The sequence below is a fragment of the Phoenix dactylifera genome, chromosome 13 (genome assembly GCF_009389715.1).
Source record: "Phoenix dactylifera cultivar Barhee BC4 chromosome 13, palm_55x_up_171113_PBpolish2nd_filt_p, whole genome shotgun sequence".
Classification (NCBI taxonomy): domain Eukaryota; kingdom Viridiplantae; phylum Streptophyta; class Magnoliopsida; order Arecales; family Arecaceae; genus Phoenix; species Phoenix dactylifera.
The window spans coordinates 6,976,910-7,003,384 of NC_052404.1; the positions used below are offsets into that span (position 1 = coordinate 6,976,910).

Here is a 26,475-nt window from a genome sequence, read left to right on the forward strand (position 1 = left end):
CTCCGCCTCGTTGTTGGTCACTGGAAATCCAAACCTCAAGGCATACTCGGCTATCACTCCATCAGGACTGGTAAGGACCAGCCCGGCCCCTCCACCCTCGGGGTTCGACGACCCATCGATGTGAAGCGTCCAGATCGGGAGGTCGAGGCTGGGCGTTTCCGGCGGTCTAGGTTCCGCCTCCTGCACCGTGCACTCAGCGAGGAAGTCCGCGAGCACCTGGGCCTTGATGGCGGGTCGAGGCTGGTAGCGGATGTCGAACTCACCGAGTTCTACTGCCCACTTCACCAGCCGTCCCGCATTCTCGGGATTGCTGAGGATCTGTCGTAGTGGTTGATCAGTTAAGAGGGTGACAGAATGGGCCTGGAAATAGGGGCGAAGCCTCCTGGTCGCGGTCAACAGCGCGAAGGCGATCTTTTCAGCCTTCGTATACCGCGTCTCGGCATCTCGTAGGACCCGGCTGATGTAGTACACGGGCCTCTGGAGCTTTGCCTCTTTCCGAACCAGCACCGCACTGACTGCGGTTGGGGAGACTGCCAGATAGAGGTAGAGCATCTCCCCTTCTTGCGGCTTGGACAGTAGGGGAGGAGACGCCAGGTATTCCTTGAGCTGGTCGAATGCTGCTTGACATTCGGCCGTCCAGAGGAAGTCTTTCGGGCGTTTCAACACCTTGAAGAATGGTTGGCAGCGTTCGGCCGATTTTGCCACAAATCGTCCGAGCGCGGCGACCCTTCCATCGAGCTCTTGAACCTCCTTTACTTTGGTCGGAGGGGACATACCTTGGATGGCCTTGATTTTGTCCGGGTTGGCTTCGATACCCCGCTGGTTGACAATGAAACCGAGGAACCTCCCGGCCGAGGCGCCGAAGGCGCACTTCGCTGGGTTCAGCTTCATGCGAAACTTCCGCAAGGTGGTGAAAGTCTCCTCCAGGTCCGCGATGTGCTGGTCTGCACGGCGGCTCTTCACCAGCATATCGTCCACGTACACCTCCATGTTCCGGCCGATTTGCTCTTTGAAGATTTTGTTGACGAGGCGCTGGTAAGTGGCGCCGGCATTCTTCAGACCGAAGGGCATTACCTTGTAGCAGTACAGCCCCCGGTCTGTTATAAAGGCGGTTTTCTTCTCGTCCTGTGGGGCCATCATTATCTGGTTGTAACCGGAGAAGGCGTCCATGAAAGACAGCAACTGATATCCGGAAGTCGCGTCGACCAGTTGGTCTATCCGCGGAAGCGGGAAGCTATCCTTAGGGCACGCCTTGTTCAGGTCGGTATAGTCGACGCACATCCTCCACTTTCCGCTCGCCTTCCGGACAAGTACGACATTCGCCAGCCACTCGGGGTAACTCACCTCCCTTATGAATCCTGTCTCCAAGAGCTTGTCTACCTCCTGGTCGACCACCCGGATCCGATCCGGGGCACAGTGTCTCTTCTTCTGTTTTACTGGTCGGTGGGTCGGGTCGACGTTGAGGGCGTGAGAAATGACCTCCGGGTCGATCCTAGGTACATCGACCGCCGATCAGGCAAATACATCGGCATTGGCTCGGAGGAATTCCACCAACCGGGCCCGAGCTCCCGGGTCGAGATTGGCGCCGACCCGGACCGCCCGGTCCGGGCGGCCTTCCTCGAGGGGAACTTCGACCACACCCTCGGCTGGCTCCCCCTGCCGCAAGGCCACCTCGTCTCTGGCGTCAAGAGACTCGACGCTTAGGGCTTCCACAGGCTTCTTCCCTTTGAGGGTCGCTAGGAAACATTGCCGCGCGGTCGGTTGGTCACCTCGGACCTCTCCAATCCCGACCGCCGTAGGGAACCGCATGAGCAAGTGGTACGTGGAGACCACCGCGCGAAGGGCGTTCAGCCCGGGTCGTCCGAGAATAGCGTTGTAGGCCGAGGGAACACGGACGACCAAGAACCCGAGTCGCACCGTGGCTTCTGCGGGTGCGACGCCCGCAGTCACAGGCAGCTCAACGACACCTTCCGCCGGGACAGCATCACCGGTGAATCCTATGAGGGGGGTGGATATTTTGCGCAACAACTGTCTGGACAAGCTCATCTTTTGGAAGGCCTCGTAAAACAAAATATCAGCTGAGCTTCCACTATCCACAAGAACACGCCTTACATCATAGTTTGCCATAGTGAGGGAGATCACCATGGCATCATCGTGGGGGGTCTGAACCCCCTTTGCATCCTCATCACAAAAGGTGATTACATTGCCGACCCTCTGCCTCTTTGCGACGGCCGCCCCTGACGCTTCCGTCGAGCCCCCTGCGTCCCTCACGGGCCGGGGGCAGCCCCCAGTGATAGTGTGGATCACGCCCGCGACGGGTCGATTCTGCTCCCGAGGCTCCGGGGGAACCGGGTCGGCCGGACGCGGGTCTGCGGGGGGACGTCGGTCGCTCACATATCGACCGAGACGCCCCCGGCGGATGAGAGCCTCGATCTCGTCCCGAAGCTGGAAGCAGTCCTCCGTGTCGTGGCCGTGGTCTCGGTGGTACTCACAGTACGCCCGAGAGGGCCTCTTCCCAGGGATCTTCCGCATCTGTCTCGGGGCCGGGAGGTCCTCCCGCCCCTTGATCTCCATAAGGATCTGGGCCCGGGGAGTCAGGAGAGGGGTGTACCGGTTGAAACGTCGGGGCGGAGAACGAGGGCGTGGGGCGCCGTGGTTCTTCGCCGGCGACGGGCTTCTGCGCCGACGCTGGGGCGTCGGGCTCCTCCTCTGGCGTGCCTCTTTTCGCCTTTTCTTCCCAAGCTTTGGAGGGATCTCGGCGGCCTCCTTGCTCCGGTGGGCAGCCGCCTCCTCGGCGTCCGCATACTGGTTCGCCCGGGACAACAGCTCTGGAAAGCTCCGTGGCAGGCGTTTGTCCAGGAAGAAGATGAGCCTGCCCTTCCAGAAGCCACGCTTCAGGGCTGAAAGAGCTACCTCCTGACTCAGGTTCCGGACCTCCAGCGTAGCCTTGTTGAAGCGGGTAAGATAATCCCGCAGGCTCTCTCCCTCGTTTTGCCGGACATCAAAGAGGGAGTCGGAGACCAGTCGCCGCCGGCTACTGACGGCGAAGTGAGTGATGAAGAGGCGAGTGAACTGGTCGAAGGACCGGATTGAGTCAGCCTCCAGCCCGGCGAACCACGCCCTCGCCGGGCCACGGAGGGTTGCCGGGAAAGCCTTGCAGAGAAGGGGATCTGATGCTCCGTGGAGGAGCATAAGGGTCCTGAAACTCTCGACGTGATCCCGCGGGTCCGCCGCCCCGTCATAGGGCTCGATCGCCGGCATTTTGAACCCCGGCGGATTCGGGGTCCGCAGGATCCTCGAGGCAAGCGCCGGCTGGGAGGAGATCTCTAAGTCGGCGAAGGGATCTTTGGAATGGCCCTTCAGGACCTGGAGTTGTCGGTGGAGATCGTCCACCCGCCGGTCCAGGGAGCGCGACCGGTGGGTGGGAGACAAGGAGCGGCGAGAGGGGGACCGACTGGAGCGCGGGTTCCTCGAGGACTGGGGGGTCTGGGAACGCGCCCGGGCCCGCCTCTCGTACCCCGCGCAGCTCCGATGGGAAGGTCCCGGCAGAATGGAGCGTGCTCGGGAATCCTCCTCGCGCCGGCTAGGGGTGGCAAAATATGACCCGACCCGCCAACCCGACCCGTGTTCGACCCGCCATAAACAGGTTTGGGTTTGGCCTAAACAGGTTCGGGTCGTAAACAGGTCGACCCGTTTAACCTGTTTATTAATTGGGTCGGATACGGGTTTTAGATGTCTGACCCGTTTAAACCGTTTAACCCGTTTAACTATTGGGCAGGTTAAACAGGTCTAAACAGGTTAAACGGGTTAAACAGATTAAACGGGTTAAACAGGTCTAAACAGGTTAAACGGGTCTAAACAGGTCTAAACAGGTCGGGTTGGGCAGGTTAAACAGGTTGGGTTGGACAGATTAAACAGGTCTAAACAGGTTAAACGGGTCAGGTTGGGCAAACAGGTTAAACAGGTCGGGTCGGGTTGGGTAAACAGGTTACCTGTTTATTAAACAGGTTAAACGGGTCGGGTCGGGTTACCTGTTTAATAAACAGGTCAGGTTCAGGTTTGCAATTCCTGACCCGTTTAATAAACAGGTCGGGTTCAGATTTATAGTTTTCTGACCCGACCTGTATTTGACCCGATCTGTTTATGCCTGACCCGACCCGATTGCCACCCCTAGCGCCGGCGCTCCTCCCCATGGGAGAGGAAGGAGCGCGGGTTGAGGAGGGCAGGCGAACGCTCAGGCAGCAGCGGCTCCTGAGCCCGCTGCGGCGCCCGGGACATCACATCCTGCAGATTCTGCACCGCCTCCACGAGGGTGCGAACCTGCTGGGCTAGCTGGTCGAACTGGGCGGCTTCGACCGTCTGAATGGGCGGTGGGGCGGTGGAGTGTTGCTGAGAGTGTGTTGGAGATGCAGCGGCCTCCCGGCCGGAGGCACGAGAGGCCCCGCGACCGGAAGCATTGGAAGCTCCACGACCACCTCGCCGTGCCGTTACGATCGCTCTGAGATCCGTCCCTTCCTCTAGCGCCAACTGTTGCTGGGGTCCAAACCGAGAACGACTGGCACAGCGGTGTGAACGGGGTTCCCTTTGAGTTGCCTTGGTTGCGCTCCGCCCTCCGCCGTGAAACCTGCAAGCAAGCCTCGCACCACCACCGGGGTAGTGGGGGCCCTCCGACGGTCAAGTTAGAGGGAATCGAAGGAGAAGGAGAGGTAGCAGGTGAGGTGATACTCTGGAAGATATTGCTTACCCTCCCCCTTCCCCCCCCCAGCCGCATATATATCTGGCCGGGGGGTTCTCTGGGGATTGGCCATCGTGTGGCACGATGGGGTTGCCACTGACATGGCCGTTACAGGGCGTCGTGGGGCAGCGCTGGGTACGGCCATGGCAGGGCGTAGTGGCGCTCCGCTTTGTACAGCTGTTACAGGAGATCGTGGGGCAGCGCCGGATACGGCCGTTGCAGGGAGTAGTGGAGCAGGGGGCCGCGGCGTGCCTCAGAGGAACAGCCTGTTGTTGTCGAGAGATTGCCGACTCGGGGTCGGATTGCTGGATCAAGGGGCAGCCGGCTCGGGGTCGGGCTGCGGAGTCGAAGATATCTGACCCGAGGTCGGATTGCTGGATCAAGGGGCAGCCGACTCGGGGTCGGGCTGCGGAGTCGAAGATATCTGACCCGAGGTCGGATTGCTGGATCAAGGGGCAGCTGTAGTCCTCCTGGGCGCGCGTGCCGGTCACGTGGGGCATGGTGGCTAAGTTCCCCCGTAATAGGCATCAATTCCAATAATGATTTCAATTCTTTTATATTATACTGTAAATCATTTTTTTATGTATACAGAACTAGCTCCTCACAATATTACTTTCAACTTTGTAATAAAAATAGATAATTAAATCAGATATATTATTATTTAATTTGGTTAATATTAGTCCTAAAACATTAATTGATATCTTCAAAAGTCATAAATATTTGTAAATATTCATATCTCCCATATTGGTTGAAAAACTAAGTCAATATCTTGAATAATCTTAATCTCTACCTTCATCAAATGAAAAATACCTTAAACGTACATCAGCTGCCATACTTTTATAATACTAATTATTATAATCTCGCTACAATCTTGCATATGCAATACACATGCATGCATGAACATTTGTGTTAATCTTGGAAGGTGAGAACTGGGTTTTTTAAAAGAAAAGCATGGTAGATAGGACTTTTATATCAAAAGTTAAAAATATGATGAAAATATTTAATTATATTGAATTTTATTTTATTAAAAATTGAAATATCGAATTTGCAGCTGCCCAAGAGCCTTCGGGACAGAATTTTAAATAATATAATATATACTGCTATAATAGTTCCGGCAGCCGCAATTTTTTTCTCAAATTTTAAAAAAATTAAATAATTACGAAAATAAGGACTGTTATGGAAAATAATGAGCAATAATGAAATAAACATTATCTTTTTTTATCTGGTGAAATAATATATTTTCTGAACTATTTTTTTTAAAAAATAAAAATAAAAATATACTACCTTACTTAAAAAAAGTATGAATAAGAAAATAATGACTGTTATTATGTTATGAAAGTCTGTTTTAATATAAATAATAAAAAATAAAAAATAATGGCTATTATTTTTTCCCTTTATTTCTCTTAATAATATAATAGTTAATCATTAAAATAATCATAATATCATTATTTAAAGCTATACTTTCGCATCAGATACACAGAGAAGAAGAAGATAACGCAGTGTATCAAAAAAAAGAAGAAGATTACGCTCCTTGTTTTTGACCCCCGATGCCTCTAGTGGAATCCGCTGGCTTTGAGGTTTTTCCAAGGAAGGCTGCGAAAAATCTGACAGCTGTTGTTCGGCGGTCGGAAGCTTCGTCACGATTCCGAGAAATTATTGCCTACGCAATCTGAACCATGTGGCTGTATATGTAGCCAATCACGACCGCTGATTTCTACGAGACCATCACCAAACATGCTTCCTTAAAAAAGATCAGCAGCCGTGATTGGCTGCGTGCAGGGCCACGCTGTGCGGGCGGTGTAGGCAATAATTTCTCCGCGATTTCTCGGAAGCCCTGCCCCCAGCTCCCACCAACCTTTCGCCATCTTAATCACGTTTTGGCTCGCATAAAATATTAATTGTAAATAATTAAATATATCCAATCTTAATCCCAAATGCTCCGCTCTCCGCGAATAAATAGCCGTCTCCGGGACGCGTCTAAACCTTCTTTCCTTCGGTTGCTTGCTCCGTCGGTATTCTGAGTTCCCTTCCAGCTAAGTATCTCCTGTCTTTCGCGTTTTAGATCGTTTCTGTTCCATTTTTTTTAGGCCTTTTTTGGGGGGTTTTCTTTGATCTATTGGTTTTCGGGTGAAACCAGTAACGAAATCTCAACTTCTGTGGTTGGTTTTGGTCTTCGGGTTGATCTCGTCCCCCAAAATCAAATCTTTTGAGGTTTGGACAGAAGCCCCTGCTCCCCAAATCCGATCTTTTTGGGTGGATCTTTTGATTGGAGAAGTCTCTCTTTCATTTTGGATAACATCCCGTTCCCAAAATCCGATCTTTGATAAGATTCCAAGTCTGGTGACATCGGATCCAGTTTCAAGATCCCCTGTTCTTGCTGTTTGTTTTGATTTCTTGTCCTAGCTGCATCTTCCAGTAAAAACCCCTCCTTTCTGCATAGAAACTGGTCTTCTGTTTATAATTGCAAGGCTATATTCTTGAACTCGATGTTGTCGGGCTTGATTCTGTCGATAATCTTTCTCTAGCCTATATGAATCTCGGTACTCTCCGCCGCCGCCGCATCTGCTTCCTCCAGTCCTACTCAGTGGTGTTCCTCTATTGGTTCTACTACTTCTCGTGAAATAGACCTAATTGTTCGATCGGTTCAATTCAAAGCAAGCACTAAGTTTTTTTTCCAAAGAACTTATTCGAAAGAGAATGTCTTCATTGCCTGCCCGCCGATCCTCTGGATCCGAAGGCGATCCCCAGCTTGTGATGGATGAGAGGAAGCGGAAGAGGATGCTCTCGAACAGGGAGTCGGCGAGGAGGTCCCGGATGAAGAAGCAGCAGCAGCTTGGCGATCTGACGAACCAAGCAGCTCAGCTTAGGAATGAGAATGAGCAAATTGCGATGCAGGCCGATTTGATCACCCAGCAATACGCCGAGCTGGAGACTGAGAACTGTGTTCTGAGAGCCCAGGTGATGGAGCTGACCGAGAGGCTGCAGTCGCTGAATTCGGTGCTCCGTGTCTTCGAGGAGGTCAGCGGCATGGCGATGGACATACCGGAGGTGCCGGACCCTCTTCTGAGGCCATGGCAGCTCCCTTGCCCGGCTCAGCCGATCATGGCCACTGCAGACATGTTCCAGTTCTGAATCATGGACACCTTGAGAGGTCTGGTGGTAGTCTTGGTTTAGAGTTCAATGGTGTGGTGCATACATTATCTTCTTAGGTCTCTGATGGAGTTATCAGTTATGTCTAATTATTATGTGTTTGAATTTGTGTTTTTTAATTCAGTGTGTGGTGTGGGCTTGTGTTTGATCTTTGATGTAATATTTCCTGTAATGACATATGGTATTTAAGTGTTTGAATGCAATGGGAATTTTGGTTAAACCGTGGCAGATCTCAATTGCTTTTGAAGCTTCTCAAAGGATGTCTTTGTTGTGGTTCAAGCCTGGTACTGAATGCACCTGTTAGTCTTTGTTTGGCCTGAATTCTACATCGTTAGCAAGCGTTTTTGGACATGATTGCTCCAACTGCTGCTTATCTAATGTGGATCCAGATGGATATGCATTTCTTTTGTAAACATTTCTAGAGAAGCCTGATTTCTGATACACTTGCACATATGGTTGGTTGCTATAATTCACAAGCCAAAAAAATCCTTTCGTCTTGATTCAAGCACAAAAAACAGACAGATTCTGTGGTCGACAATCTTGGCATGGTTGAATTAGCTGTTAATTTGTCAGATATGGTCTTGTTTTTGTTTTAAATAAGCTGTATATCTATCGTCGGAAATTTGCTCTTGAACTAGGTTCTAAGATCGGTTTATTGGTTATCTAAAACGGGAGGTCAAGTCTCAGATCTTATTAGCTTCTTCCTCTTATTTGGCTTTTTTTTTTTTGTCATTACCAAAGGTTATGAGCTCCAGGGCTCTGTAATCTTTTTGCAATAGAGGTGAAAAATCATTTGATTTGTCTCTGTCTCTCTCTCATTTTTAAGTAGTTGGTTCAAAGATCTGTTGGGCAGATTTCTGTCTTACTTTTAAGTAGTTGCTACTGTCGAATATTCCATTTTTACTTTTTTCTCACTGTTTTTTTTTTATATGAGAAATACGGGAGGATGTCACCTTTTATTTACACGGTGAGAAAGTATCCGGCAAGAGTACCCTCAGATGCCTAAGTCAAATAGACTCTCAGAGAATAATAAAGATATTGTGAGAGTGCTAGAGCAACGACACAAAAACATATGAAGACTCGAAAACACTTGGAGAGTCCCTCGGTATTAGTTTGCATAGATGAGAGTCGGTGTATGCCGTCGAGGGGTTGGGACTTGTGGATCGGATGTCTTTGGTAATTCATCTCATGTCTCAAAGGCTACACATGGACGTTTTGCTCGCACATCACGCTCTGTGCATCTCATCCGTGCGATTAAGAAATTTTCTCGCAATTGTGGCTGAGGTATTACCAACTAGGGAGAGATTATAAAATTTGAAGGATTCTTTTCGACACATTCGGACTGGCCGCTGAAGTAGCCCAGGTCAGGTCTCGTGGAGTGATGCAAATCAACCAACAGAAATGCAAGTGTTTGATCCTTTTCGTTGGTGGCATGTCAAGTTCACTGTATTGTGAAGGTCTCTTAAACCTCACTATACTGGCCAGTTTGTTTCATCATATAGCCAACTTGTTTGAACAATTTGTTCTGAGGCAGACGTACCAGCAATTTCTGTTATGGCCTGCAAAAAACTTCCTCCACGAGATTTTTATGTGGCTCCCATATACTAAAGTATCATAAGCAAATAAAACGAGGCAGATCAAATGAAACAAGGCCTTTGAGGGATTTGAAGTGAAATATATGCAAGTTGTTGTGTGTCGTTGAAGAGCTTACATCAAATTGGTCCATTAATCAACATCGATGTTGAACTTGTGCCTTCATGTTGGCTTCCAGTTTGGTCAACTAAAACTTGGCAGAAACTCATCATATCAATTAAGGACAGGGTCTCAATATCTATTAAAAGTGCCACCAAAAGCCAATCAAAACATGTGCCTAAACTCTCCATATCTATTAAAACTGCAACCAAAAGCCAATAAAACATGTGCCTGATATTTCGACTTGAACCCCAGGGCACCATGGAGGAGGGAGCGGGGTTGGACACCAAGGGAGATGGTGACGACGCCACCTTTTTTGAGCGGGGTGACCGGTGATGTGCCTTTGGGGACACGTCTGTTTCTTATATCTTGCTAGCCAATGGGAGCGTTCCAGCTCAGCTCACCATTTGCCACGGTAGAACATCAATTGATGGGCAGTATAAAAACTTTGAAACAAGAAGACTGGGTAGCATCCTTTGCAGCTTATCACTCTAAAAGCTTTGTCTGAATAGATCGCAGCCCAGTGCCGGAGCTCTTACGTAGTTTTTTGTTTTCTGATTTTATTAGCCGCATTTTCAGTCGCGTGTGGTCCCCTTTTGTACCAAAAAATAAAAAACTTTTAAACAAGAATGCTAAAATACAAGAACCATTACAGAAGGCAAGCGAACAAAGACTAAAATATGATTTTATCGCATAACTGGAAGATTCAAAACATTAACCAAATAAAAATTATGACAAAAAATAAAAGAGAATAAAGCATGTTGCTTATAACTTATGAGGTGCTTGCCATGGGATGCAACATGAGGCCAAGCATAAGCAGCCCGAGGGAATCGAACTTAATCCTCTTCAGAAGAGATGGAAGAAATTTCAATTTCTCATCCAAATTTATTATCTTCATAACAGGTTCTCTAGCTCTTGGGTGCTTAATTAACAGCATTCTAAACAGAGACACAGCTGAAGTTATTAATTACTAGCTTTAAGCTCTTGCAATGACCACAAACTTTTGCATTGGAATCCAAGTACAATGTCAATTTTATTACTTCATACCTTCACAATACTGAGAAATCCTTTGAAAGATTCTGAAATTTGCTTGATTTGCTATAACGCATGACACGCCCATTTTTAATTTTTGAGCCACAATATGAAATTTTTTTTGTTCATTGTGTATTATTTCAGCAAACTAGTACAATAGTAAAAGCATGATCAGCAAATATTATAAAGTTCTGAATAAAAATGACCATCCAGTAGTTCTCTATGCTTTTGCTGATATAGAAAATCAATTTGCCTAAACAATTGGCAGTATCATCAAGCCATATAATATTGCAATCAATCTCATATTTATAGTCTAGTTCAACAGTATTTTTCTTCTCATGCCCCCATTTCCAAAACTCATCTTTCTTTCATACATCTTCTATTAAAAAAAAGGGAGTTCTACCTCTTTGCATTGGAGAATGTCATGCTCAAGATTCACCAGAGCTCATGTTCCAGAAGCCTATTTCATGCTCAAGAACAGAGAGAAAAGCCTCTTCAGCCTTTCTGACCACGTCACCTGGTGCATTCTCAAGGCATCTATCGGCAATTTTTTGAAGAGAGCGACAATAATCCTTGAAGTGGGCATTACCCCATCTTTTGCAGGTCTCCATAAGCTCTGCTGGGGTCTTGGAACCACTTTCTAGGCAAAGAGAGAAGCTATCCTGATACACAGTCTCGATGGCCCAAAATGCAGTGATGACCACAGCATAGTCAATCTCCGGTAGCATCAAATTTTGCAATAATCTGTGTTGGAAAACTAGACACTGAGTGTTCCAAACAAGTATTATGATGTAATCACATTCATGCATCCATTTTTAAGAATTAGTTTTACAAAAGATCAGTATCTACTACTATGCTACTACCAATGAATCCCATATAACTCATGCATAAGAAGGTACCTGCAGTACTCTAGATTTGCCTTTTGGGGAGCGATACCACCTAGATGAACATCCCATTTGGAAGCTTCCTTTTTAAACCATGACAATTCATCATTCAAAGAAGCCATTCCACCCAAGATTACTTCTACATCTGAATTATCATCTGAGTCCTTCCAAGCTTTTAGCAGAATACTTGCTAAAAATGGGACAAATTCCCTGACGAATCTATAATCCTGGCCCTGCACATTTTATACGAAGACTAATTGTCACCACTCAAAACATATATTAGTATAAGCAAATGTCAAAGACTTATAAGAGCTTCAATATAGAACAAAATGAACCCCCAAAGTTATTATGGAATTCCACAAGCAGGTTTTGCAAATATATTTGTCTGCAGTCCTAAATGCGCAAAGTTTCCAATGCAGATCAGTTCACGAGATGCTTATTGGATGATATTTCTAGAACATGGACCTTTATAGTAACTTGATTCAGTGAATAACACAATGAAGCTGTTCCACCTGGACCCCATCTAATGGGCTTTGGTTCATTGATAGAGAGTGACTTCTTATAAGCAGATGTTTACCGTCTGAAGACAGAACTGCTACTTTGCTAGTGGAAGCTTTGGAGAATGAATTGGAGAATCGAGCAATGCCATGTAATCACGTCCAAGAGAGGCTTGTTTTCTTTGAATACCGTGAACGTACTATAGGAAGTCAGAAGCAAGCTCATAAGGAAGTTGTGGAAAAGAATTTATAAAAAGCTTGCATTGATAAAAGTTGCAAATTAATTGGAATAAATGGCAAAGAAAAAAATAATAAAGACAGGGCCTATTAGCTGTGGTTTCGAAATCGAATCCTCTTCCACGCTACAAAAAGGGGATTGCAGAAACCTTACCCTATGTCAAACTTGTTACAGAAAAAGGGGATTGCAGAAACCTTACCCTATGTCAACGCAATGGAGATAATCCCAGCAAGATTGATTGAAAAAGAATCCGTAGTGTTGACACCTAACTAAGGTCGTGGTGCTTGACCACAACATATTCTTTGATGCAAGCGTAATGATGCTCGCCTTGCTTAAGAGAAGAAACATTTCGAGAGTTCCTAACCTAAACAATTACCACAATTAGCAAACACTTCATGACAAAAAACTCTTTGCAAGAGGAGCACCAAGGACTTCTGCATGCAAAAAGGAAGATAGAGAACTTTAAAATTCCCAAATTATGGACTCTATCTTCCTCGCACAGCAACTTATTAATCCTAAATGTGAAATAAGGGAACAGAAAATTATCTAGGGCTGACACTCCTATCAGAAAACTTTCAATCTCAATGCACTCGATCAAAACATAACCAATTGGTAACCTCAACTCCACCAACAGTTTTCTCTCTTTGAGCAATTCAAACTTCAAACTGACTCGGGACAGGGTCAAAATGAAACGTGGATATCAACTTGAAACTGATGTGGGGTCGGAACCCCGACACCAGCCCATACACCGGCCGAGCAGGGAAAGCATCTGCGTCCCTCCCGAGGTATTGTCCGCTCTGGGATTGCCGCTTCGGGTCTGCGGGAGGTCGCCCAGGGCCGGAGCCCAATGACAGTCCCAATGACAGTCCCGAGCCCTGACGGCGCGGGGGTCCGCGGAGGTTGCCCCCTACCCTCACGGTTTTGTCCTATAAAAGGCGCCTCGTGAGGAAAGGTTTTAGGCCTCCTCATTATAAGGCACAGACCTTTCCGCTGATTAGCCGATGTGGGACTAAACTGGGAACCCCATCCCACAACACAGCCCCTCCAGCGGGAAGGTCTGTGCGTGGCCGGGGCCCTTCCTCTAGCGCCATCTGATGTGGGGTCGGAACCCCGACACCAGCCCACACACCGGCCGAGCAGGGAAAGCATCTGCGTCCCTCCCGAGGTATTGTCCGCTCTGGGATTGCCGCTTCGGGTCTGCGGGAGGTCGCCCAGGGAGGTCGCCCAGGGCCGGAGCCCAATGACAGTCCCAATGACAGTCCCGAGCCCTGACGGCGCGGGGGTCCGCGGAGGTTGCCCCCTACCCTCACGGTTTTGTCCTATAAAAGGCGCCTCGTGAGGAAAGGTTTTAGGCCTCCTCATTATAAGGCACAGACCTTTCCGCTGATTAGCCGATGTGGGACTAAACTGGGAACCCCATCCCACAACAGAAACCATCCAAAAGCAAATTTCTCTAAACAAAGTGAATTCTGAACAAATTCCAAACATAGTTAAAGCTCTTCGAACAATTCAATACATAGAATAGACTCAATTCGACAACATAACAGAACATAAGGATAAATAAAAGTCAAAGTCACCATTTTTAACCTGATCAAGTGCATATCATTAAGGAAAAACAAATAATACGAAAATATTCAAGAAAATACACTTTTATAAGTTGGGACGATTTATAACTTGCAGAACATATATCATTCTCTTAGAACCATTACTTAACTTTTCCTAATTCAGGAAAAAAAAAGATGCCGGTATAAAAAACCGGTGTTTCGTAGGCACGCAATCCCAGATAAATTACGATTCTAAGGATCAAAATTCTGGATTAGTTCGGATCGACTTCATCCCCTTTTTTTAATAACTCGAGAAATTCCCTGAAAGTCCCTGTCCGGTGAAATGAAGGGAAAGAAAGGGAGGAGGAGGAGGAGGAAGAAGAAGAAGCGGAGCTTACGAGCCATCGCTTGAAGGCGGAGATGTCGACGGTTCCGTCACGGATGCTGAGGACGAAGGGGTGCCGAGTAGCGCGATCGTACATCAGACGGTACTGCTCCATCCACGTGGCCGTCTTCCCCCTCCCGTTGTCGAGGCTTCCGCCCTCCATCGGCCTCAGTCTTCTTCCGAGAGTCTCCTTCCACCGACTTCCCGTCGGGGTTCTCCTCGAGGTGAGGTCAAGTTAAGACCGAGTCCATTTCGGTAGACCAGGCCCCAGGTGATTTAGATCGATTAGCCCCGTCGATCCAAAAATAATCGAGTCCGTACCAGATCATGATAATTTGAATTATATTTGAATAAAAAAATACAACTCAATTCGAATGGATTGGGTTTAGATCATTAATTATATTGATCCAAACTCAAATCGACTTAGATTGATCCAAAATTGATATATTATATGTTTCTGAAATCGACTTGTATATAGGCCGCTACTCCACGACATCTCCAGGCTATTAGATGAGTGTAGTTTCCATCGGACCATACATATCTATAGAAAGGCAAATAGTACTGCTGACTAGGTGGCCTCCTTTGCGGTTTATTACTCTAGAAATTTCATTTAAGAAGACCACGTGTCTCTGCATTATTTTTTATGCTATCTTTTTTTTTCTAATTTTGTTGGCTGCACCCGCATCCGTCACCTGTGAGCCGCATTGTTAAAAAAATAATATATTATATATTTTACAATACTTATTAATTTAAAAATTATTTAAGTATTAGTAAGTAATTCATGTGATCAGTCATTGTTTTGTGTTATTGAATTAGAGGTAGATGTCATATTCTTCACGAAAAAGAAGATAGATATGGTTGTTAACCAATTTCCGCACTATAAACATTCATATCCAAATTTTTACATAGATAACTTTTAGTAGTCAAAATCAGAATCTCTCATTGCTAAGCCAAAAAAAAAAAAAAAAAAACCATAAGCCTCAGTTCATATATTTGCATTTTTTTTTGTTGGGAATGAAAATGTTTGCATATTCTTTAATTGCTATTTTTTATATAATATATAAAAAATATAATTGAACATTTGAAAAATATTTTCTTTATGATTTGAAAACTGAATTGCTTTTGTTAGATTTAACTAGAGTATAATCAGCACGGTGCACTATGTCCATTTTCTTCTTCTTTTTCCATCTATTCTTAGAATATAAAATGATAATATAATAATTAGATTATAATAAATAGAATGTTTTAATATCCACATTTTGTTGCACATTGAGTAATTAACTTTAATAATGATCAAGCATAAACTTCCATCGCCAATGTTGGCATTATTGATACTGGTATCTATATATCAAACAGAGAACTCTGCAAAAGTTGAGTTTTGAAATTTTTTTTTTAACGGTTCTTGAAATGCCAACGCACTAATATCGGTCCATGCGATGTGTAAAGTATATTTCTTTTTTCTTTTTTCATCTATTATTGAAATGCAATAAAACAATGTAGTAATCTATAATAAAAAAGAAGGCTTGAATAACTAAATTTATGTCGTACACTAAGTAAAAAATTTTAATGATGGTCGAGCATAAACTCTCGTTAAATATTTAATTTGATATGGCAAATATAAATCTAAATAAGTTTTTTTATCTATGAGATGATATTATCAAGTACCAATTACATTTATATTAATTATATAAGTGTAATCGATGTTATATTTTCAAATATGAAAATACATCAAGATCTTGGATTATCATGTTAATCACAATCAACGCGGAATATAAAACTATAAAGACATACCTGTATCCATTTGGTAAAATCTGTCCTTACTTTTAGAGAGAAGGATCACCCTAACAATGTTCCTCAAGAGTGTCTCACGATGGTTAGAGGCACAAATTATATTGTAGGTATGAACCCTAGAGTCTCTCATTTCTTTTATAAGTCTCTCACCATCAAGAAGACCAAAGGACTCTTTTAATAGGTTTTCTACCAGCAAGAAAACCAAAAGGCTCTTACGAGCAAGAAGACCAAAAGATTCTTTTAATAGGTTTTCTACCCATAAATACAATTGGACTAGTAATGACCCATAATCCTTTAATTGGGTATTATAGGGTGTGTGGGACACTTTAATAGAATATTAATTTATAATATTCTTACATTCTCCCACTTGACCCATACACCCATAAAACAAAATAAAACATTCTTCGTAATTTGAAAATACTTCAATTTTTTTTTTTTAATAAACGACTATTATGGGTTATGACATTAAAATCATACACGTGCACGCTTTTCATTAGAAAACCCTCCTAGTCCAATATACTTCATATGAGTTCCATTATATCAATGTCAAATTGGTTACCAATGCGAGTCATGGCGGTCATTTGTTATTCAATCAACAAAATTCCTTCCATGTACCACAACACTAGCAACTTCATTCAACATGATCTTTTATAGGGGTTTAAGGCTACTATCATTATGCCTTGGGTTCATATTCATGTCTATTTCAGACATTTTTCTTGTCATCTTTCATCCACACAATTCAATGTACATATAAGTGGAAAACAAGAAAACAGAAACAATTATACTTGGATATCCATGTATGTCTTGAAGAAAACATTCAATACATTAATGAGCTCACTAACATGTTCAAAACATGGATAAATACATAAGACCCATACTGTCAACATGTTCTTTAAATTTCTTTCCTGTTAATCCTTTCGTCAAAGGATCAGCAATCATAAGTGAAGTCTCGATGTGTTCTATGGACACTGTTTGTTTCTGTACTTCCTCCTTGACACTAAGGTATTTGAGCTCCATATGCTTCGCACCATTAGAATACTTGTCATTCTTGGAGAAAAAGACTGCAGAGGAATTATCACAATAAATTCTCAGCGGCTTGGCTATAGAGTCGACAACTCCAAGTCCTGAGATAAAGTTCCTCAGCCATAAACCATGCACTGTGGCTTCAAAGCACGCCACAAACTCAACCTCCATTGTAGACGAAGCAGTAATAGTTTGCTTCATACTCTTCCAGGAAATAGCTCCACCTGCTAGCAAAAATACATAACCAGAAGTGGATTTCCTGCTATCTAAGCAACTAGCAAAATCAGAGTCTGAGTATCCGATCACCTCTAGATTATCAGTTCTTCTAAAGGTGAGCAAATAATCCTTCGTTCCCTGCAAATAGCGCAGTACCCTCTTCGCAGCTTTCCAATGGGACATTCCTGGATTACTTTGGTAACGCTCAAGCATGCCAACTGCAAAACTGATATCTGGCCTCGTACAAGTTTGCGCATATATCAAGCTTCCCACAACAGATGCATACGGAATCTTTTCCATCTCCTTCCGCTCCCAATCAGTCTTTGGACATTGTGAGATGTTGAACTTATCACCCTTCGTTATCGGGGTATCTAAAGATGAACAATCTTTCATGCCAAATCTCTCAAGAATTCTTTTTATGTAACTTTTCTGAGACAATCCCAACAATCCTCGTTTTCGGTCTCGAAAGATTTCGATTCCAATCACGAAAGATGCCTCACCCATGTCTTTCATTTCAAAATTCTTTGAGAGAAAACTCTTAGTTTCATACAGTAAACCCATATCACTACTGCCCAACAATATGTCATCAACATACAGGACTAGAAAAATAAACTTGTTCCCATTGACCTTTAGATATATACATCGATCAACGACATTTTCCTTAAATCCAAAGGTAATAATGGTATTATGAAACTTTAGATACCATTGTCGAGAAGCTTGTTTAAGTCCATAGATTGACTTATTGAGCTTACAAACCAAGTGACCTTTACCCTCTTCAGAGAAGCCTTCCGGCTGCTCCATGTAGACCTCTTCATCCAAACTTCCATTCAAAAAGGCCGTTTTCACATCCATTTGGTGCAACTCCAAATCGAAATGAGCCACCAATGCCATAATAATTCTGAAAGAGTCCTTTTTAAATACCGAAGAAAAAGTCTCTTTATAATCAATGCCATGTTTCTGAGTAAAACCTTTGGCCACAAGTCTGGCTTTATATTGTTGCACATTGCCTTTAGAGTCATATTTTCTTTTGAAAACCCATTTACATCCGACTCTTTTGCATCCTTCAGGCAATTCAACAAGATCCCAGACTTTGTTTTGGGCCATGGATTTTAACTCTTCCTTTATGGCATCAATCCATTTATCAGAATCACTTCTTCCTTTAATTTGTGAAAATGTAACTGGATCATTACTTGTTCCAATGTCAAATTCATGTTCCTGGACATACATTACATAATCAGATGAAATAGCAGGTCTCCGTTCCCTCTGAGATCTGCGTAACATCATCTGTTCTGGTATCTCCATAGCTTGTTCATCAGTGGCATTCTCATTATGAGATGGATCATTATTTATTTGTTCCACAGTATCATTAGAATGATCATTAGGCGGAACAGTAATGCTTTCTAAAAAAGTGGGTATTGGAACATCAACCCGTACTTCCTCAATGATTACATCTCTCAATTCTTTACTCTCACTGACTTCACTAAGCTCAAGGAATTTGGCATTTCCAGTTTCTACTATTCTTGGACTATGGTTTGAACAATAAAACCTATACCCTTTGGATCTCTCTGGGTAACCAATAAAGTACCCGCTTACAGTTCTAGGATCCAATTTCTTTTCATGTGGACTGTAAAGCCTTGCTTCAGCTGGACAACCCCAGACATGCATATGTCTCAAACTTGGTACCCTTCCAGTCCATAACTCAAAAGGAGTTTTTGGAACTGACTTACTAGGGACACAGTTTAAGATATACACAGCAGTCTTAAGAGCTTCACTCCACAATGACTTAGGTAAGGTAGAATTGCTTATCATACTTCTAACCATATCTAGTAATGTCCGATTACGCCTCTCAGCAACACCATTCTGCTGAGGCGTACCAGGCATAGTGTATTGTGCCACAATGCCACGTTGTTCAAGAAGTTTGGCGAATGGGCCAGGGTTACGACCCGATTCATCATATCTACCATAGTACTCACCACCTCGATCCGATCTGATGATTTTTACCTTTCTATCTAATTGCCTTTCAACCTCAGTAAGAAATATCTCAAGGACCGTAGCGGCTTGAGATTTCTCATGTAGCAAATAAATATATCCATACCGTGAAAAATCATCTATGAAGGTGATAAAGTACTTTTCTCCTCCAAAACATTCTGTGGAGAAAGGTCCACATATATCTGTATGAATTATTTCAAGAAGCTCCCTACTCCTTGTGGCACTTTTCTTTGTATGTTTGGTTTGCTTTCCTTTAATGCAATCCACACACATACCGAGATCAGTAAAATCCAAAACCGGAAGAATCCCTTCCTTTACTAATCTCTGTAACCTTTCTTTGGAGATATGCCCCAACCTTTTATGCCACAAGTCATAAGACTTTTCATTAATCATGTTCCTTTTCATTCCAATGCAAACTTCATGGTGTGGGTGTAAACATTTTTAACAAAGGTATTATCAAGGCAAAGCTGATAAAGGCCATTAGAAAAGAAACCAGAACCAATAGAAATAACATTCTTAAACAAACTAAAACAACCATTCTGAAAGAAAAAAGAGTAGCCATCAATGTCAAGTCTTGATAAGGAAATCAAATTACGCCTTACAGAAGGCACAAAAACAGTATCATGAAGGTCTAAACAATGACCGGTACTTAAAATTAAACGAAAGGTTCCAATGGCCAAAACTTCGGCCTTATTCTCATTTCCCATGAAGATGAAACGTTCAATTGGATTTGGTGTACGGCTTGTAAGGAATCCCTGCATTGTTAAGAAAACATGAACATTAGCACCCGAATCTAACCACCAAGTATTAGTAGGAATGCTTACAAGATTTGATTCGAAACATACACAAGCATAAAGCTTACCCTTCTTTTCGAACCAAGCCTTACGCTTTGGACACTCAGCTTTCATGTGTCCAGGCTTCCTACAGAAATGACATTTTGTATCCTTTCCTTGAACCTGATTGCCTTTAGCAGGTCCTTTTCCCTTTGGTGGCGCTTGTTTCTTTCCTTTCCCATAATGGTACTTTTTCTTTCCAGCTTCTTGAGTCACAAAATTAGCAGAAAAAGTCCCTTGTTGTTTTAATCTTATCTCCTCTTGAACCACCATACTAGCCAACTCATTCACATTCCATTTATCCTTGATAGAATTATAGTGCATCTGGAATGGACCATACTGAGGTGGCAATGAGTTCAGGATGAATTGAACAATAAAGGACTCCTCTACTTTCATTCCTAGAGTTTCAAGTTTGGCAGCTATATTTGTCATCTCAAGGATATGCTCTTGCATTCCCTTAGCCCCATTATATTTCATGGTGGTAAGTCTAGCCATTAAGGTCCCCGCTAAAGACTTATCTGCTGAGCGAAATCTCTCCTCAACACTTGTCAAAAAGGTTTTGGCATCCTCTGTACTAGGGAGTGAGTGTTTGATGTTTCCAGCTATGGTCATTCTTAAAAACATGAGGCTCAACCTATTTGATCTCTCCCAGGCTATGAAATTGTCTTTCTCATCTTTGCTACTGTTTTCAGTAAGAGCAGCTGGTTTTGGGGTCAAAAGGGATAAATCTAGATCAAGAACTCCTAAGGTGAATCTGACCCTCTCCATCCATTCTGAAAAGTTACTCCCATTCAGCATAGGGACAGATGATGCTTGTGAATGTAAAGAGACCGGTACACTTACTGCAAAGAATTTCAATTTAATCACATTAGTGCTTTGAATTAGACACTCATAAATATAATAATCAGAATTTAAATCATAATGGATGAACTAGAGTATCATTAAAATCCAACCTTTGGGAGGATCCTAACCTACAAGTGTTCCTTCCGACATTTAAATTCTGTGGATGAACTAGTAGTATCATCAAAATTCCTCCTTTGGGTAGGAAATTTTCACATACAAATTGTTCCTTCCAACATTAAAAATTAGTGGATGAACTAATCGTATCATTAAGATCCAACCTTTGGGAGGATCCTAACATACAATTGTTCCCTCCAATATTATCCATTCATAATTATGATGTCAAATATTTGCCATCTAAAATCAGGTAAGATTTTGTACCTTTGGGCAAACAAATTCTCACTTGATTTTAGTACAAATAGATTACCTCAAACAATTCATGTCCAATCAATAAATAAAATTCATCAAGTAATAATGGAATTTTACATATAATGGACTAAGATTTCTACATACAAATACATGCCCAACCATAATAAAATTCAATTAATAGTTAAGAATTTAACACATAATGGGCACAAGGTAATCTAGAGGTAATAAGAATAATTTTCACCTTTTTTTTTGAAAATAAAATAATATTAAAAATAATAATATAATAATCATTCTCGGCAGGTTCAAGTCAACCCCCACCTACTGTTCATGGGCGCAAGGCCAGCTCAAACCTTGGTTAAACATAAGGCCAGTACTCATATTGTTGGACTAAGATTATCCAGCAACTTGTGCAAAGATTGGACATGCACTTTCTCTGTACCCATTGCTCATCTTAGATGATTACAATGACAATATGGGCAATCTCTTCTAAAGTTCATGTCAAGTGCTAATAAAATGGAATGGATTCAGATGGATGAAATGGGGTTCCATACTTGAGCAAGCAAGATGCATCAGAATATGCCATGGACCAAAACAGACAGGAACTGTATAAATGATTTAAAAGGTTTACTTGAACTTTCATTCATTTAAACTGTGAATGAGGACGTTTCAGAAGAGAACAACACGAGGAATTTAAAAAAAAAAAATGTTATGAATTTCTGTCAACATAACACTGTAGGCATAAGCAGTGGATTTGTCATTTATACATAAAATACAATGTTCCAATTTCCAAGCCTGTTGGGTCAAATTTACGTCAGGTCATGTAAAGATTCAAATTTAGTATACGGAAACCCTGCTTTTATAAGCCCAAAAACAATTCAGACCAAGCCAAACTGTATCAATAATAACAGGCACAACAACCATAGCAACTGTATCCACAAAGAAAATGTTGATGAGTCAATTTGACAAACACGTGGAAGGCATGCATATTTATATAGCTCTAGGACAAATTTTTGATAATAGGTTATAAAATTAAGTAGACAGAAATGAAGTACATAAATCCATCATAATCTCCAAACCTTATTTGATGGCAGATTCTTAATATCAGTGGAAAAACATAATAATCCACAACAATGGCTCTGATACCAAATGTTATATTTTCAAATATGAAAATACATCAAGATCTTGGATTATCATGTTAATCACAATCAACGCGGAATATAAAACTATAAAGACATACCTGTATCCATTTGGTAAAATCTGTCCTTACTTTTAGAGAGAAGGATCACCCTAACAATGTTCCTCAAGAGTGTCTCACGATGGTTAGAGGCACAAATTATATTGTAGGTATGAACCCTAGAGTCTCTCATTTCTTTTATAAGTCTCTCACCATCAAGAAGACCAAAGGACTCTTTTAATAGGTTTTCTACCAGCAAGAAAACCAAAAGGCTCTTACGAGCAAGAAGACCAAAAGATTCTTTTAATAGGTTTTCTACCCATAAATACAATTGGACTAGTAATGACCCATAATCCTTTAATTGGGTATTATAGGGTGTGTGGGACACTTTAATAGAATATTAATTTATAATATTCTTACAATCGATGCTTAATATTGACAATAATGAGATACATCATTATCTATTATTTATGCTCATTTATTATTAAAGGAATAGAAAATATAACAATCATTTAGTAGATATTTGTTAATAAGTGGCCATCATAGGTTTATCCTCCTCCTTCTATATTGGCTATAAGTGCTCTATTTATTGTATAAAACAAAGAATTATATTAATAATTTGTTAATATTTGCATCCACATGGCAAATAAAGAGCTTAGTATAAGCCAAGCCACCATTTTAAGTATATATAATAGACTAAATAATAGATAATAAGGTTGCACAGGTGAGTCAGGTTGGATTGAGGAATGCTACAAGCCTGCAACCGAGATCTGATCAATATTTGGTTTTGGTCAAGAAGTATGGGACATATAAAAACCATAAAGGTAGAGCCAGATAGGCCAACTAGCAGTGGTACAATAGACACTGAACAAGATGCGGTATATACTTTGTGTGTAACCATAATCCAACATTTTGTAGGATTAGAATTAAAAGACGGAGATTCAATGAGAACTCTATTACTTAATCTAAAATGCCCTACTTTAACGCATTTTAGATGGTATAAGGATACCTTTATGACCAGAGTATTTCAAGTAAATGATCCTAACTCTGAATTATGGAAATCTAAATTTATAGATGGATTGCCATATTTATTTGCGGCAAGAATAAAGAAAACTTTAAGAGATAGACAGGGTGGAATAAATATAAATTATGAACAATACACCTATGGACAAATTATAGGAGTATGTGTTCAAGAAGGATTAAATATATGTAATGATTTAAAACCTAAAAAATAAATAAAAAAGCAAGCACAAACAGAAAAACACCAACTAGGTGATTTCTGTCACCAATTTGCATATGACATGCAAGAAAACCCAGAAGGGTTAAATAGAAAGAAAAGAAGATGCAAAAAATATGTACATAAAACACCTCGTAAAGAGTATAAGGCATATAAGCAAAGAAGATACTTTAAAAAGAAGCAACAACAGCAAGAAAAACATGCTATTAAGAGAAAAAAGAAAAAGAGCGTTATCAAAGAAGAACCTAAATGTTATAGGTGTGGTAGATTTGGGCATTATGCAAATAGATGCTCAATGCGAAGGAAAATTAATTCCTTAGAAATAGATGATAATCTGAAAACCCAGTTAATGAAACTTATGATAAACTCATCTTCAGAAGAAGACAGTAATTATTCAAGCTCATCAGAGGATGAGATAAATGAAGTAATAACTTCATCAGAAGATCAAACAAAGTCAGATAAATGTCAATGTAATACAGTACAATGTGACAAAGATTATTGGAAATCTTTTGTAGGAATGAGATCATTAAACGTACTGACAAACAGTCAAGAAGAGATATTAAAAGTTATAGATCAAATTACTGATCACAATATAAAAAAACAGTTATTAGAATTTCTAATAGAAAAGAACCCAAATAATAGAGAATCGTCAAGATTAATATTACCTAATAAAGGATATCAGTTTCAAGAAGTTATGAATAGATTCAATAGTTATAAGATAAAAGAAAAACCTGTTTCTTTACAAGATTTAAAACATGAAATAAAACAGCTAAAAATAGAAATATCTATGTTAAAAAATGAAAATGAACGGTTTAATACTAGAATATCTAGCCTAGAAAATGCAAGAGAAGAGTCTCAGACATCCTTTATAAAAGGTAAGGATATAAAACAGGAAACAGATGATCTACCTGATTATTTAAATATATTAAACCAGATAACATACCAAAAATGGTATATAAAAATAAATCTAGTAATAAACCAGAGTTTTGTACTAGAAAATGCCAAAGCATTAATAGATAGCGGCGCAGATCTAAACTGCATCCAGGAAGGATTAATTCCAACAACTTATTTTCAAAAGACAGTACAATCATTAACTGCAGCTGGAGGAAATAAGTTACCAATCAGGTATAAAATACCTAAAGCACATATCTGTAATCAAGATGTTTGTATTGAAACATCTTTTATGTTAGTTAAAAATTTAACACAAGATATAATTTTGGGAACTCCTTTTCTAAATGATATTATGCCAATAACAAATATAGATAATTCTGGAATCTATGCCCAGAAGGAGGGAAAGCAGTTAGTATTTCTGTTTATAACAGATCCACATACCAAAATGATAAATGAGATCAAAGATATCCTTATAAAAAAGGAAAATCAGCTAAACTTCTTAAAAAAGGAAATGACAATATACAATATAGAAGCAGATCTAAAGAAACCATATAATCGAATTAAGATTAATGAAATAGAGAATCAGTTTAAAAATGAAATCTGTAATGAACTACCCAATGCCTTTTGGAATAGAAAAAAACATCAGGTCAGTTTACCCTATGAGGAATCATTTAAGGAACAAAATATTCCTACTAAGGCTAGGCCAACTCAGATGAACCAAGAATATTTAAAATTATGTAAAACTGAAATAGAAATGCTTCTAAAAAGAGGACTAATAAGAAAATTTTCTTCTCCTTGGAGTTGTACTGCTTTCTATGTTAATAAAAATGCAGAGAAAGAAAGAGGAAATCCAAGATTAGTAATCAATTATAAGCCCTTAAATAAAGTGTTAAAATGGATAAGATATCCATTACCAAATAAAAGAGATTTGTTAGAAAGACTGAATGAAGCAATTATCTTTTCAAAATTTGATCTAAAATCAGGATACTGGCAAATTCAGATCAAAGAATCTGATAGATATAAAACTGCTTTCACAGTACCATTTGGTCATTATGAATGGAATGTAATGCCCTTTGGATTAAAAAATGCCCCTTCTGAATTTCAGAAAATTATGAATGAAATTTTTAATGACATACCATATATAATTGTATATATAGATGATGTTTTGATATTTTCGCAAAACTTTGCCAGTCATATTAAACATCTTAAACACTTCAAAATGGTAGCCCATAAAAATGGTTTAGTAATATCACAAAGAAAAATGAACTTATTCCAAACCAAAGTAAGGTTTTTAGGACATTATATTTCCCAAGGAAAAATAATTCCAATAGAAAGAAGTATTGAATTTGCATCAAAATTTCCTGATGAAATAATTGATAATAAGCAACTTCAAAGATTCCTAGGAAGTTTAAACTATATATCTGATTATTATAAGAATCTAGCAGAAGATACTGCTATTCTATATGGAAGGCTCAATAAAAGTCCGATTCCGTGGAGTGATTCGCACACCAAGCAGGTAAAGAAAATTAAGTCAAAGGTAAAAAGTTTACCCTGCTTAACATTAGCTAATCCTAATTGGTTTAAAATCGTCGAAACCGATGCATCAGATATCGGATTCGGAGGAATTTTAAAGCAATTAGACCCTGGTAATAACAAAGAAATTCTTGTCAGATTTGTTTCTGGAAAATGGAATCCAACTCAAAAGAAGTATTCTACTATCAAGAAAGAAATGCTTTCAATAGTTAAATGTATATTAAAATTTCAAAGTGATCTGTTAAATCAACAGTTCCTGTTGAGGATAGACTGCACAGCAGCAAAACAGATCATAGAAAAAGATGTTAAAAATTTAGTATCCAAGCAAATCTTTGCTGGATGGCAGGCACAGTTGTCTGTTTTTGATTTTAATATTGAATACATTAAATCCGAAGAAAATTCTCTTCCAGATTTCTTAACAC

At 41.3% G+C, this 26,475-nt stretch overlaps 2 protein-coding genes across 2 annotated transcripts; one reads left to right on the forward strand and one right to left on the reverse strand.

Moving 5' to 3' along the window:
* The first annotated feature begins 6,691 nt into the window (after window positions 1-6,691).
* On the forward strand, window positions 6,692-8,105 carry LOC103724036 (bZIP transcription factor 53-like). The gene has a single exon (XM_008815164.4). The coding sequence runs from the start codon at window positions 7,433-7,435 to the stop codon at window positions 7,865-7,867; it is 435 nt and encodes a 144-aa protein (XP_008813386.1). The 5' UTR covers window positions 6,692-7,432; the 3' UTR covers window positions 7,868-8,105.
* Window positions 8,106-10,721: 2,616 nt separating this feature from the next.
* Window positions 10,722-14,415, reverse strand: LOC103724035 (bifunctional TENA2 protein). The gene is made up of 3 exons (XM_008815163.4): window positions 14,171-14,415; window positions 11,509-11,726; window positions 10,722-11,353 (listed from the first exon to the last, which is right to left on the reverse strand). Exons 1-3 carry the CDS (start codon window positions 14,318-14,320, stop codon window positions 11,038-11,040), a joined length of 684 nt encoding a protein of 227 aa, XP_008813385.1. The 5' UTR covers window positions 14,321-14,415; the 3' UTR covers window positions 10,722-11,037.
* Window positions 14,416-26,475: the final 12,060 nt, after the last annotated feature.